The sequence below is a fragment of the Acyrthosiphon pisum genome, chromosome A3, assembly GCF_005508785.2.
Source record: "Acyrthosiphon pisum isolate AL4f chromosome A3, pea_aphid_22Mar2018_4r6ur, whole genome shotgun sequence".
NCBI classification, from domain to species: Eukaryota; Metazoa; Arthropoda; class Insecta; order Hemiptera; family Aphididae; genus Acyrthosiphon; species Acyrthosiphon pisum.
In genome coordinates, this window is record NC_042496.1 from 33,824,771 (window position 1) to 33,840,650 (window position 15,880).

The 15,880-nt window shown below is 29.0% G+C and overlaps 1 protein-coding gene across 1 annotated transcript; it reads right to left on the reverse strand.

Annotated features, from left to right (window-relative positions):
- Positions 1–1,308: 1,308 nt before the first annotated feature.
- LOC100162529 (leucine-rich repeat-containing protein 58) lies at positions 1,309–13,317 on the reverse strand. Its single transcript, XM_001952215.5, has 4 exons — positions 12,499–13,317; positions 10,185–10,401; positions 4,487–4,676; positions 1,309–2,210 (listed from the first exon to the last, which is right to left on the reverse strand). The coding sequence occupies exons 1-4, from the start codon at positions 13,008–13,010 to the stop codon at positions 2,041–2,043; spliced, it is 1,089 nt and encodes a 362-aa protein (XP_001952250.1). The 5' UTR covers positions 13,011–13,317; the 3' UTR covers positions 1,309–2,040.
- Positions 13,318–15,880: the final 2,563 nt, after the last annotated feature.

Consider the following 15,880-nt stretch of genomic DNA (forward strand, 5'->3'; position numbering starts at 1 on the left):
TAATAAAGTTTATTTAAATTGTAAGTTTCTAGATTGGTAACCATTTGCCTAATTTTCCAAAGGTAATCATATTTTCAGTTTTCAATTTATATTACAATTTTAAATTCCTTCATGATAATTTAGATAATGGTTTGATGGCTAATTCAATAATTAATGTCATTGTTTAATATAAATATTATGCGACCAAGCAGTTATTATTAACTTAATACTTAAAGGTGGATACAATTTTAATCTAAGCTTTAAAATGTTAATGGGTGTACATTATCTAGCTTAAATACAAAAACCAAAAAAAAAAGCAAGAATGCTTGATTTAATTTAAAACTTTTCTGCTAGATATAGTCTATTTATTTTTATTTGTCAAATATATAATATGTTATATATTATTACATAATAAATAATATGTATATTATTTTATTCAAATAGGTATATCAATAGGCGCAATTTATTAAATGGTAGTTACATTAATTTTATAATTATTTACTAATATATTATACAATTAATTGTTGAGGCATTAATTATTAGATTTCATATATTATGTTTGATAATACTGAATTATTATGAAAATACAGGTATGTAGGTACCAATAATTAATTTTCTTAATAAAAATTATATAAAAAGTCTAATTAATAACAAATGTATTGGTACTCACTTCTGTAATTATTTTACATAATATATTAGGTACCTATGTCATATTCAGCCATGTGCAAATAGTGTAATACAGATAATACATAATTTCTTAGTAAATTCTTTTCATAAAGTAATCGGCTTAAAATGATGTAATTTGTTGTTTTTATTGTAATAAGATACATTTTGTTCCACTCCACATTGAAGTATGTCTTATGTACTTATTAAAAGAGCAATATGTTTACCTTCCTGTTTAATACTTAATAATAGATATACTAATCGGTTTTTTATTTGTTCTTATTTTAAAATCATACTTTGTTAAATGAATATGGCTTTAATATCTGTTTAAACAAATAGGCTAATATTTTTCTTATTAAGTAAACATTTTGCAAAAACTTCTTATCTTTATATATAAATATATAATATATTAAATGATAACACTCCATTTGTGCATAGTGATGAAAATATTATACCTAATAAGGTTCGGTTACGACTTATTGGCATGGCTAGGAGGTAATCAAAATGTTTAGGGGTGGTGGGTGAATTATGATTGTAATGGCCAATGGGTAATAATTTTTTATGAACTATGACAGTAAATTGCTCAATCGGGTAATATTAGAATTGCCTCTGAAAAACTTCTAGTTCACCATTGGGTAGGTATTAGGTAAATAATAGCAATTTCAATATTAAATTGGAATGGTTTTTATTTGCCAAACAATTTGTATCAATTGATATTTCATTCAGTACACTTTCACGTAATATGTCTACAAAAATATACAATTATTAAAAAAAAAAAAAAAAAAAACAGATAGAATATTATTTATAAATTTATAATTATAACATAAATCTTATTGAATGAATTTAATAGGATGACTTATATTTCAAATGTACATATGTAAACAGCCTAAGTTAAGGAAAAATTACTTTTTTCAATCTATAAATCTATCATCTTTGTCACTTAAAATCATAAAATAATTATTATTGATCTCTATGATTTTTGAATTAGGTAATTAATTTAAAACAAAATTGTTTAATATCTTATTAATTTCATATGTATAAATCATATATATTTAGGAATATTAGATAATGGTTTGTTATTACTGTTCATCAACATTTATGATTGACTAAATACTTGTCATTTTTAAGTTGACTATTGCCTATTAATAATAAGTATTTTTTAATTTAAAATCATTTTCCTGCTTGCTAATTATTATCATCAATTTTAAACTACAAAAAATAAATTACATAGGTAGGTTGTATTTATTCTATTTACCTACCCTACCTGTATTCAATCCTTTGTCGTCTTGAATAGCCTTAATAGGGGCTTGTATGCATAAATATAGGTAGTTACATATGTATCAAATAAAATATGTAGTAAGTAGGTAACCTATTTGTTTTAAAAAAATATTTACGGATTTATCCGAGTAAAACTTTTCTCATCATATTGCTGTCAGTGCTATCTCCAAGTATGTTTCTGTGGTTGACTATACATTTTGATGAACACAGGTACTGTAGCAATGGAATACGGTATTTGCCACAAAAGTCCACAAACTTAATGTGTTCAACTCTGTCATCGAAAAATACACCTGCCAACGTAAATAGAAATGTTAACATCACTATTACAATGAATTTAATAAAATAATCTGTTATAGCACGAGTCCATAATATCATGGAAACTTATTATTTATTAAACTACAATAAATATTTTGATTTTGCTTAACTAATAAAGTGGTAGGCTTATAAACTTAATTATTCATAAGTTATAAGTAAGTATGCAAATTGTATAGGTACCGTAATTAAAAAAATAACCCGTTTAAAATATAAATTTGTTTTATGAAATTGTGAAATTTATAACAAAGTCTAACAAAAAAAGCATTAATTTAAGCATTTTTAACAATAATTAATATCGTACTGAGGCAGAGATGGCTAATCCATGGCACTCAAAAAAAGTTTGACAGGATGTGAAAAGTTAGAATATTTCTATTAGGTACCTACCTAATATACCTATATATATTATTTTTATTTTAATAATAAATTACATCACAATGTATATATTAATGTTTACAGATAAAATTGAATAATCGTTATAAACCAATAAATAGCCTATGCTCATAAATGATAATATAGATATACCTCCTCTTTTCATAATTTAAAGGCACATTCGAAAAAAAAAGTTTTTGGCACTTAAAATAGTTTGCTAGTACTAGGGCATATTTCTATATACATACCGCTTCCCCCTGTTTTTATTTTATAATTTTAGCTACCTATGTATATCTGGCATTACCTGCAGGTACCTACCTACTACCATGACGAAAATCGTCATGCCTATTACTATAGGTACATGCCTACTTATTTTAGAGCATTTTTTGGTAATTTTAATTAAATAACCCTCAACCTTCCCCCACTGGGCACGCTACTGGTTCAGAGTACCTACGAGAAAGATAAATTTTAAATCTGTTCGATTCTATACACACCAAACTCAAATTCATAAAACATCATAAAGAAAGTTAATTCCTCAATGTATAAAAACATATTGTGGCTATAGGTACCCCTAGCTGTGTCCATTGCTCACTCCACCACACGTCGAGCTGTATCAAATTCTGTTTGTTCACCAACACTCAGCCTAAATGCGCTCTGTGTGAAGGTTTTCAGCCCGCTCTATGCAAATAATACATACACAATCGGACATAGGTGCACTTATATAGCCTATAAGTAGGTAGGTACCTATCTACCATAATGTCCAAACTCGTTTCCATCAACCAAAAAAAATGTAAAATATTCACCTGAAGCCAATGAAACAAGTATTAATAACAGTTGAATATATTACTTATATATGAACATGACAACCCTCAATTAAAATGTAACACACGGTCAAATGGTCAATAAACAAAATCCATACCTAGGTACCTACCTATTTATTATATTATATTTATATTTAAAATAGGTATTTTCCATGGGCTTTTTTTCCACGATTCATTACAGCCTGATATAAGCTCAATTTTATCCTTTTGAAATCCATGATAAATCCTATTATTACCTTGTCCACTATAATATGTTCTTTCTAAAAATGATAAATAAACCTCCTCTACTACGTTTGTAATAATTTTATTAATATACACCTAAAAGTGTATTGATTTTAAAACTTTTAGTTGTACAATTTAAAATTTAAACTGTTTATATTATTGTTGAGTGGTGTTATGACTGTTATGAGTTACGACCAAGTACCAACTTCCAAATTGTGACCAAGACACTGGTGACCGGTATCCCGTCCTATCTTCAAAGGGTTTTGTTCATGCAATCATAATGTCTAGCTAAAAATTTGACATATGGAGAGTCTGACTGAACAAGATGTTTCGATAGTTGTATGGACCCCCCTTATTTGTTGTCATTGAAGAGTGTATTGTACTGTTGTACCCAAAACATTTGTTGTGCTTATCTTAATTTTATACTTATTATTCAGTGCACCCTGCAGTTGTCGGATATGTTTCTAACTATTTTCCCCGTCAGTGCGTGGGACTTAGGTTTAATGGGTATATTAATAATAGACAATAGTTACTTTACCCTATTCAGCAAGAAAACTCATCGTGGCCCGACAGAAATTGGTTCTACTACGAATCCCCAGGCGACACCCTACCAAAGGGGAAACGGTATCAATGACAGAGCATCGAGTGGGAATGCGCAAAATCGGTGAGTTCTCTCGCTAATCACTGGACAGCGGACATATTATAATAATTATCCGTGTTTCATGTGTAATAATTGATCGATCATATTATTTATTATTAAAATACGTGTACCATATTACACTTCGAAATGTTGTTAGCGTTTAATTTATAATCCAACATATTAATATTAAACCACTAACCTTTACACTTAGGGTTGACACAATGATGTGCACTCGATAAGTATTCAATCAAATTGTAAGGCAAATCGCGTTCTCCGTATTGTACATTGTTAATTTTCACTGATCTAGCAGACAGTTCAAGTAGAGACGGTGGATTATGCGTCATATCACTTACGAATCTCACAACCAATGGATTATCCCTCAGACTTAACTGTAAATTTAACACAATTTATTGAGTTGATTTCATTTTAAATAGGTAGGTTAGTGATTAGTAAGTTGATCTTCTTACAAATCATATTGTTAATATAAATAGATAAGTAGGTTTTTAGGTACTATGTACCCACCTAAGCACCTAACCAATCTGCATAATAATATATCCTATATATTATATTTATTTGATCATACCTACCTATATGTTATAATAATAATGTTAAATTATTAAAATTGAAAGGTAGGTATATACCTATAACTGAGAATTGGGATAAATATATATCATTCGCGTAAGTAATTATATAAACTTCCAACAACTATAAATACGCTTTTGAATGATTAGAATCTATATGACATCGAAACAATATTGTATCATTTAGTATAAAATGAGTATTTTGTTTGTTGGTATCTAGTAGGGGCCTCTTCTACCTATTAATTACGTAATGCATATTTTTTTAATATTAATAAAAAAGAGAAATTTTCTGTTTTACCTGATGCCTTTTTTTTTGCATTTTTTTTTTTTTTTGTTTTAACGTATATAGTTAAAAATGCTGAAAACGAAGGTGAAGTCAGAATTTAGTTAGACTTAGTTTTAAAGTTACCTATACGGGCTATAGCTAGTTTAAACGTAGTGTTTTCATATACCTAGGTATACACATCCGGCGTGGTCACTCTCTGCGCTCATTTGGACAATTAAAATCGAAAACATCCCACGACCATTGTTATGTAAAACCACCATGGATAGGTCTAGGACAGGAGTAGAAAATTATTTTGATCTTTTATTATATTTTTTTTCGAGCGTACCATTAAATTACGAAAAGAGGTACATAAAAACTTAGGTACATATTATGAGCATACGGCTATTTATTACGGGTAAATTACTATTATTCAATTTTATCTGTAGATATTAATAAATATATTGTGATGTTATTTATTATTAAAAATAAAAATAATATATATATGTAAATAATATAAATATTCAAATTTTTTCGCGTTCCCTCGAAATGTTTTTGCGTATCATGGATTTGCCATCCCTAGTCTAGGACTTCAAATATCTATAACTTTAAAATTAATTCCTACCGCCAAAATTCTAACTTTACCAATACCTTTCAGCATGCTTAACTACATACGTTAAAACAAAAAAATAGGGTAAGTGGATACCGCTCTGCTGTACAGTAGCCAGTAGGTTACGAATGGGTATCACTGTATCATTCTGAGCGGAAACGGTTTGTCAGTCTAGGATATTTTATATTATATTTATATATTTTCATTACTTATTATTAATAAGGTAGCCGGTAAGTTTCAGAGTTACATCAAAAACTAAAATTGAGTTGGTCAGAAACCGATTTTTATTTTGTTTTACCCGGCGCTTTTTAAAACTACTGGGAATTGTAAACCTAACCTACAGAATGCACCAAGTATTAGTTTAAATGACTAGCACATTCGTCCAATTGCAAAGATCGCAAACACTCCAGAAACTTGGATTAGTCAATCCAACTAATTTATTGAATGAACTGTTCCATCATTCGCTAAAATTATAAGCTATGTTATTTTTTTTACAAAACTGAATTTAACTTACCTTTGTTCTAATGCCTAATAGTAAAAATGTAAAATAAATTACTCTAATCATATAATAATATTATCAAAGATACTTAGTAATATTATAGGCTGACAATGATTTTATATCATTGAACTCAATTACTCAATTATAACACATCCATTACAGTGATTCTCTAGTCAGGCTCCTAATATAATACAGCGTTAACCACTTACCCACTTTTTTTTTATTATGTATTTATATTTATAATTTATGCTTATTTATATTGTAATTTATTTTACTATTACTAATACTATAGGTTGCCTTACTTTTTGCCAAAAACATTAAAAAAAATCGCATTTATTATAGTTTATAACAGTGCATAGGATTTATATTATCATATAATATTTTATATTGTTACCTATCAACTAATTGAGTTAATACAAACTTCGGTGTGAGTATATAGGTTCATAATAAAAATAGGCAAATGCATCAAATCACGAAAAATATTTTTGAATTACAACAAAATGACTAAAATTGTTATTCTAAATTTATCGTTTAAATATATTATTTCGTCCAAATTTAAACTTAAATATCTATAAAAAAAAATTGTGTTTATATATTAGATTTTAGATTTTTTGGTTCCAGCATGAAACTATGAAATACTTATGAAAAACCTTGTATTACATTTACAAGCCTTATTAGCAATAAAAATAAAAATTTGTATAGGTTTGGTACCTACCAACATTTATAAAATACCTTGTACCTATTCAGCTTTGAAGGTCACCTTTCGAGAAAAATTGTAATACTTCTCACTTATAAGTTATATTTGTATGCAATACATATTCCTTACATATTACAATGGAATTTTTCAACTTTGATAATAAACCTAGAAAAACCTCCCCAATGGGTTCTAGGTTACTTAGTACGGTCAAGGATTAAAAGTGCGAAACGCGGACACTTTGTTCTATTATATACATAAAGTATATATTATAAATATAATTTATATACCTAAGTAGTAAGTATATATAATGTCAGTTATTAAAATATAAAAATTAAAAATGAGTAGTAAATTGTTATAGCTATTGTAGCCTGTAGGTATACTAATAAAAATCAAAATAAACAAACAATCAATAATATGATTACCTATAAATCTTAATAAATTGTATTATATTTCAATTTTAAAGTAAATTAAAAACGTGTACAATATAAATATGTAAAAATGACAAATAAAATATAATATTGAAAAAAATCTTTAAATACTACATGTATTATATAGTATAATATGGAAATATGTCAAAATGACAAAAAAAATATAATGTTGATATAATACCTGGTGTCAAACTCAGATATAAAGTGCACATGCATAATTATAGATTAATATTTATTGAGGGTTTAATAAATCAATTTTGGAATAATTCGTCAAAATAAATCAATTTTTAAATATTTAATTTACTTAATTAATTATAACTATTATCGATTTATATGTACCCATGTTTCCCCAGATTTACCAAATAATATTTATAACATTTTTAATACAATTTGGCATATATAATAGATAGAATTATTAACTTAGGTAGGTATATAACTTATATTTATAATATATACTTTATATATATAATAGTACAAAGTGTCCGCGTTCTGCTATGTACCTTTTCACCCAACCGTACAAAGTGTCCGCGTTAAGCATTTTAAACAATGGACCGTACAAAGTGACCGTTTATCTCCCCAATGGTGTATGCAGGATTTTTCGATGGGGAGGGGCTTGAAAATTAGTTACAATTTTATTTTTATTTTGTTCAGTCTAATAATTTCAGACGTTTATTTTAGGTATTTTAAAATGTTTGTAACTTCTCAACTTTACTGGTGGAAAAATGCTCTGATCATAAACTTCGATGCCCGATATATATTTTTGGAAGCAAATTGTATCTATTTGGTACTTTCAGGAAGTCGAAATTGAAAATACTCAGTGCTTTTTAAATAATTGTAGAAAAAAAATGAAAATGTATTAAAATTGTTTGGTAACCAGCTTGGATATACGTTCCTCACTTGGATTGTATTTGATTAATTCATTTTTTTTTTTCTATAAATGGCAATAAAAAATTATTTATCCGGTGAAAAAGCTTAAAAATATAATACGTATGTTTTTATTATAGCTAAAATATTAACGATACATCATGGCCATTATTTTTTATAAGCATTTAAAGTTAAATTTTTAATTGTTAAAATGTCATCAAAACCACAGTTAATATGTGAAATTTAAGTCTTGCTTACTTTAGTTGACAGTTGAAACTTGATAAATATTTTTTGAAAAAGTAATAATAATACAGGTAATTGGGGGGAGGAGCTTCAGCTCGTTAGCCCCCCCCCCCCCTGCGTACGCCACTGAACCTCCCAATATTTCATCGTATTGGCCAATAACTAATAAACCTTCTACCTTTCTTCTTGGAGCTAGGTCTTAAAAAATAGGTGTTGGCCAGTTGCTCCCCACGGTTGTTATCGGGATTTTAAAAATATACCAATTGCCCTCAACTAAATATACCAGTTGCCCCCAACTGAATATGCCAGTTGCCCTCGCATGATCACATTATATGTATAGCCCGTGTAATGGGGGAGGTAAATATACAAATAATAAATACAATTATTCATAAAAATAAAGTAAAAGTAAAAAGATAGAATCAAATTTTGATATTTGCAATTATATATGATATTGTATTTTGTAATAAAACAAATACATACAGTGCTATAAGCAGTATAAACGAAATTAATAATATTACTAATTGCACATACTTAAACAAAAAAGCCAGAATTAAAGATTTTATAAATAAATATTAAAACAAGAATATTAGTAGACTAGATTTTGTAAAATCTATTAGAAATTATTATAACAAAACATAATATTTTATCTAATTTTTTTACTATTTTTTGTTGTCAAATTATAACATTGTATGCCACATAATTATAATATTTATTATTTTGTTGACTATTGTCTTGATATTATTTTATTAGTAATTATTACAAAATACAATAATGTTCTATCATTTTATACTACCTATTTTACTTTATTTTTATGAATAATATTATTTATTATTTGTATATTTACCTCCCCCGTATAATGGGCTTTTTTGTTTAAGTATGTGCAATTATTAATATTTTTAATTTCGTTTACACTGCTTATAGCACTGTATGTATATTAAATAAATATAGAAACTTATATATAAAAATATATAAAACAAATTTTGTTTTATTACAAAATACAATTTCATATATAATTGCAAATATCAAAATTTGATTCTATCATTTTATACTATTTTACTTTATTTTTATAAATAATTTTATTTATTATTTGTATATTTACCCCCCCCCCCCTATTTTATGGGCTATATATTATCATCGTGTATACATTAACATATGAGGGCAACTGGTACATTCGGTTGGGGGCAACTGGTACATTTGGTTGAGGACAACTGGTACATTTTGCTCTAGGTAGCTTAAGGGGAATTGGTATAAAAAAAGGTACTTTTGGGGGGAACTGGTACATGCCCTAAAACATAAGCCCTCAAAAGAATAAGTTCTACCTATTCACTAAACATCTACAAACTTATTCCAAATGGAAAATACACAATTTAGCTACGTTATCTGTCTCTGAACAAGTTACCATTTTTTTTTTTTTTATTAATTTGATGCATTTTATTTAAACAAATTTCCAATATAAAACTAACCATAAATGTCAACTTATTTATTATCATAATTATGTAAAAGTACCTATCTAATTCGTTCCTTATAATTTATAGGGTTTGAGTACTCACTCAATTAATTATAACGAAGAAGAGTGCATATACATATGTCTTCATGAAGACCGTGACATTGCTCGGCAGCCCACGTTAATAGATAATAGGCCAAAGAAGGCCATACAATTATTTTAAACATAAATTAATATGAATAAACCAACTTTGTTTTTATGTTATTTACCTCTGTGAGGCACTTCAATGATATGATTTCTATAGGTAGTGTACGAAGTCTGTTTTTGTGTAACATCAACGATTTTAGGTGTTTGAGATTGGCAATGGCTGGTGGCAAACTCTCCAGTGAGTTATCGCTCAAGTTTAGCGCTTTCAAATTATCCAACATACCCAAAGTCACAGGTACATCTGACAGATGATTTCCACCCAAACATAAAAACTTCAACCTAAAATAAAATATTATAAACGTATTATATAGGTACTTAAAGTGACTAGCTACATTCTACATATTACAAATTTACAAATTACAATGATACAGAACCATAGACGCAACTAGGACCAAACTATTACGGGGGAGAGGGGTGTAGCCATATATTTTCTCCTTATTAATCTGCGTGGACATTTCTATATAACGAATTAAAATAATGTAAAAAAAAATTTTCAAAAATCTTAATGGTTTTTGAAATGAGTCTTACGTTAAATGTATCATCCGATACCTGATAATATATTATATATCATTTTATGTATATTTATTCCAATAAAAAAAATTTCACTTTTAATAATATGTCTTTTTTAAACGTTTTGCTTAAACTTAATTGTTTACAGTATAAATTAATATGTATCCAGTATAGTTCATTTTTGTATGACATCGTTCCTATATTTTTTTTTTATTGAACAAAAATTTATATTTACAATCTGTATTTACACGTTATACAATAGGTAAATATGATGTGTTTTGATTGACGGGAGGGGAAGTCACTAAATGGCAGCACCCCGTGCAGATCCTATATTATAATATTTCATATGTATAATACTATAATTATTACTAATGTATGCTTCATAATAATTAAATGCTCCTCCACCTAACCACCACGGCATCATCTAATCCAACCCCCCAATAAATACTCTGGAACCACGCCTGGGCCTAGCCCATGCACATCATAGTTTTATTGTTTTTTTTATCCCACAAATAATATAATATTTGCCATTTGGTAGTGGGAAGTATAAATGTATTTATAGCCGTATAGGTACATTGTACTGACCTCCTAGCCCCAAAATATCTACATCATAAAAATTCTACTACGTATAAAAATATTAAAATAAACAATTGAATAATAATATATAGGCTATATCCATTAGCTTATTAGCCAATATAGAGGTAACGGATTTAATTATATTCTATAGCATACGGTATACCCTTATTTATTTATGAGTGTGCACCATTACGGCTACACCAATATAGGTATCACTGAACGCAAAGTATGCAAACGTTCTCGTTTTATATTTTTTCATAGTTCTACTGCTAGAATTTCTACTATTAGATTAATTATCTACTATTAGATTCACTATACAACAGTTGAACACAACAATACATAAATTTGTCTTCCTAACTGAAATTAAAAATATAAATATGAATACTTCAGATGTTTTATTGTTTTAAATTAGTAATGACTGATGATTGAATCGTGCTTTAGTTGATCATAATTTATTAGTATCTATATTGTCTAATAATTAATATATACAATATATTATCATACATATATAATATTATATTATATTCAAAATATCGATAGATAATCATTATAGTAATGATAATAATAATATTGTTGTACTAACAAATTACAACTGCATATTTTAATTTATGTGTCGATAGGACTATATGCGAGAATAACAACTGAAGAACTTTGGTCTGACAAAAGGCCAAGGTCAGTGACATGAAAATGTTTGTCTCTGGTTTCGTTGACGTTATGGTAAGGTATTCACATTGACCTATACGGCAAATATAACTATACATTTATTACTTAGAAGCGAGTTAAATTGCCTATAATTGGATTGAACCTATAACTATAACTTCTCTATAAATGTCTCACATTCTGCTAGGTGAATGATTTTGACTGTAAATATTAAATAGGTACCCTCAGAAAGTATCAGATAGATGAAGCTGCATGCTAAATTACAGAAATGATTCTTGAAATGTGCTTTAAACTGAAATTGAAATTGTATAATAAAAAAATGCGTATCGACTATCGATTATACATATAGGTAACAGGTATATAGTATATATATTGATATTTATTCAATCCTAGTAAATGAGGTAGGTACTATCTCCATTACGATTAACACCAAATATCATATTGTAATCGCATGTCTTGCGCAATTTTAGGTACGCAATTAGGTTTTATCAGGAATCTTGAGCATCATGACCAACACGTGACCAAAACACGCACAAAAACATCGTGCAACCAAAAAACTTCAATAATAATGATAATTGGGTATACCTAAAGCTTTTAACTCTTAAGTTATAATATATTAATATATGATACCTAATGAGTTTGTTGATATCTTTGGGTATCTCGACCAGATTGTTGCTGCCCATGTACAGATACTCGAGAGTGGTGACCGACAGCAGCTGTTTGGGGAAGTGCGACAACCGGTTACCGCTAATGTTGAGCACCTTGAGGTGAGCGGAACAACCGAATTCCTTAGGGAATCCGTCATCATCAATCAGATTGTTCTTTGCGACCAGCGTAGTGAGCGGTAATCGTGCCACGAAGTCAGGCACATGCGTCAACCGGTTGTTGCTGATGTCAAGCACGCGGAGGTGCTGGAATCGATTGATTGCTGGTGGCAACGATAGCATAGCGTTGTGGTTGAGCAGCATCGTGTCGATACCATCGGGTCGGCTGCGCTTGCACATTTCGTCCAAATGCTTCTGGATGGTGTCGCCGTCCAGCAACAGATAATTGAGATCCATTGTCTTTATGGATGATCCATCGTCGATTGGCGCGTCGCTGTCGCTGCTCTCCGACGTTGACCCATAGTACCCATTAAACATGATCACGAATAATAATAATTAGGCCACTGCAATAAAATAGTTTCGTATACAGCTCACGAACGCTGCAGCCGCGAGAAATGTTGTTTATACCACCACGATAGATAAAACGACGAAAATATTATAAAACGATCGCATTTACACAGCGTACCTAATACACTATTATTATATTAAATGTCATATAATATGGGCAGTGAGTGGCCGTGACTATTATACATACCGCGCGGCTGTTATGCGTAGGTACGGTGCACACGCGCGATCAACTCGGCTACGGCAGGCAGGAAAATGGGAGCTTGCTGATGGCACGGTTATATACCTACCAGTTATATAAACATGGAGTGTGTACTGAACACTCGATATGCCGATAAGCCGTATTTTGAATTCGCGGAGGGGCTATAAGTATTAGCTGATCTAGGTTTAATTGTGATAGGTGTCAGGTGATAAAATTGTGTTATACAAATCATTAGCTCTATCACGTATTACAATATATTATACTACGTAGGTACTATTATTGTACTATTACTGTAGTTTTATAATAATAATTAATAATTTCACGCTTTGTTTGTAAGCTGTACACAATATAATGGAAGGATATTACCTATATATTACTATGTACAATAAACTATGCATGGACGAATAATATAGTTAGTATAGTTGGTACCCATAATATATTTATTATTTATTATAACTTATAATATATTGGAACCTATTACTCGCACGTAATCTAATCGCACGCAGCCGCGTCACCGTCGTAATAATCAATAGGTTATAGGTAGGTGGTAATTACTATAATAATATGATATAGGTATACGCGTAGTGTATCCCAAATATGAAATATTACACAGGTGATAGGCCATAGAAATATTAAAATAATTAATAGCTGTATATAACATAATAGCTAATAGGTATATAAATACATAATATTATGAGATACCTATTACGTACTATTCTGCGACGACAATCTCAGATTTTTTGAACAGTAGGTCCGTTTACTAACGTCATAACTACTTAACTTCTGAAGTACTAAATATACTAATACTAACTTCATTAAATTTAAACTAATACGAGTAATACGCACCTATATAATGTAGATACGAGTTACCCATACCAATAGTCTATACCTAAATAATATATGGTATCCATGTGACCGTATCGAGATTAGTTAATATATAAATAATACTTAATAGGTATGTACCTAATAAGTAATAAGTAGGTAATAACTCGTATTAACTAGAATAGTATCCTTCAAATAAAATTATATTTTTAATTGTTTTGATGTTTATATGTTCAATTGTTTCGACAATCATCATTCTAATATCGTGTAATATACTTAATACTTATACACACAGTAGCTATATGTATCCAATTTTAAGCATCTGATTAATATACCTACCTATTAGGTGCGTCCATAAATGTTCCAAGATTTAAAATAATAGCATTGGGTGCTTTAAGGGAAAATCCCCCTCTCCATTAAAAAACAGTGTGTAAACTGTAAAAGCTTTAATCATAAATTCTAAATAATAGTGATATGACCACTAACATTTGAATTTAAGCCCGAATTAAGGGGGGCAGAGGGCCATGGACCCGGAGCCAACAACAGATATCGAACAATGGGGGCCCCTGATGGGTAGTATGTTTCCTATGATAATAATATATGGGTAATAATAATGGATAATATTATATTATTATTATTTGGCCCAGGACTTAAAATTATCGGTGGAAGACTTAAGTGCCAAATTGAGATAAGAAAAAAAAGTCATATCGTACTTAAGAGCCAAAATCGTATTGTACGAAAGCGCCAAAATCCTAGGTACCTACCTTTGTGCCACGGTTAATAGATATTAAATAACGGATATTAAATTTAGAACTATATCGTTTAATAACTCCGATCGTTACAACAAAATAAGAAAATCGATTTTGTCGAAAACTGATTTTTATAATGTAGTCGAATTACCTATACCTATTATATTTATCTATTAAATATAAAATAGGTGGAAGGTGCATATTATACTCCGTTCGCTGATAGACAAATAAACCAAAACACCATGTTCCCTGTCAAGAACAGGTGGTTAACCAAAATCACCACTCCTCGGCACCAGTCGTATACTCGTATGCGCAAAATAATCACAATCTCTTGGTGAAATTTATAGAACTAAATGTAGGTAGGTAAATGTGATTTTAAAAAAATTTTCCTATCGCTTAACAAACAATATTCAAGAAACTAAAAATCATAGGTACACAAACTACAGTTTTTAAGCCCGAATAAAGGCCCAAAGGCATCGAGGCTTATAAAGGGATTAGTCCTACTATACGTTTTACTTTTTAGCCTATCCTAGTTAAAATTCAAATGATTCAATGATTTAATAAAAAAAAAAAACTGTAATATTTGTAAAATATTTTATAATTATAAATGTACCTATATAATATTTTAATGTTACGAATGTACTTTGTACGTATAAAGTTAAAGATAATAAAAACATGCATAGGTTGACTATGACCCAAAACAGATACAGTGATCTAGCTATAATAAATATATAGAGACAATTGAATTATGTAATACTCTATACAGTAGTAGGTACGTAATAAGATTGTAGATATTCAAACTTCGCCTAAATGATTCCTCCCGGCACTATATATTCGTCATAAATCTCCAGCTACCCGTGATATTATATATCCCACAGATTCTTTTTAATTGCCCATTTATTTTCTCCCAACGTAAACATTTTGTCACTTAAATTAATTCTCTGTATATCCCAGCTAATAAAATCCAAAAACTTACTATAGAAAAATAGAATGATAAATTAATTGTATGTTAATAGTGTACAATAATTTTAATTTTCCAAAAACCATACATTTGTTTAAAAAAATATATA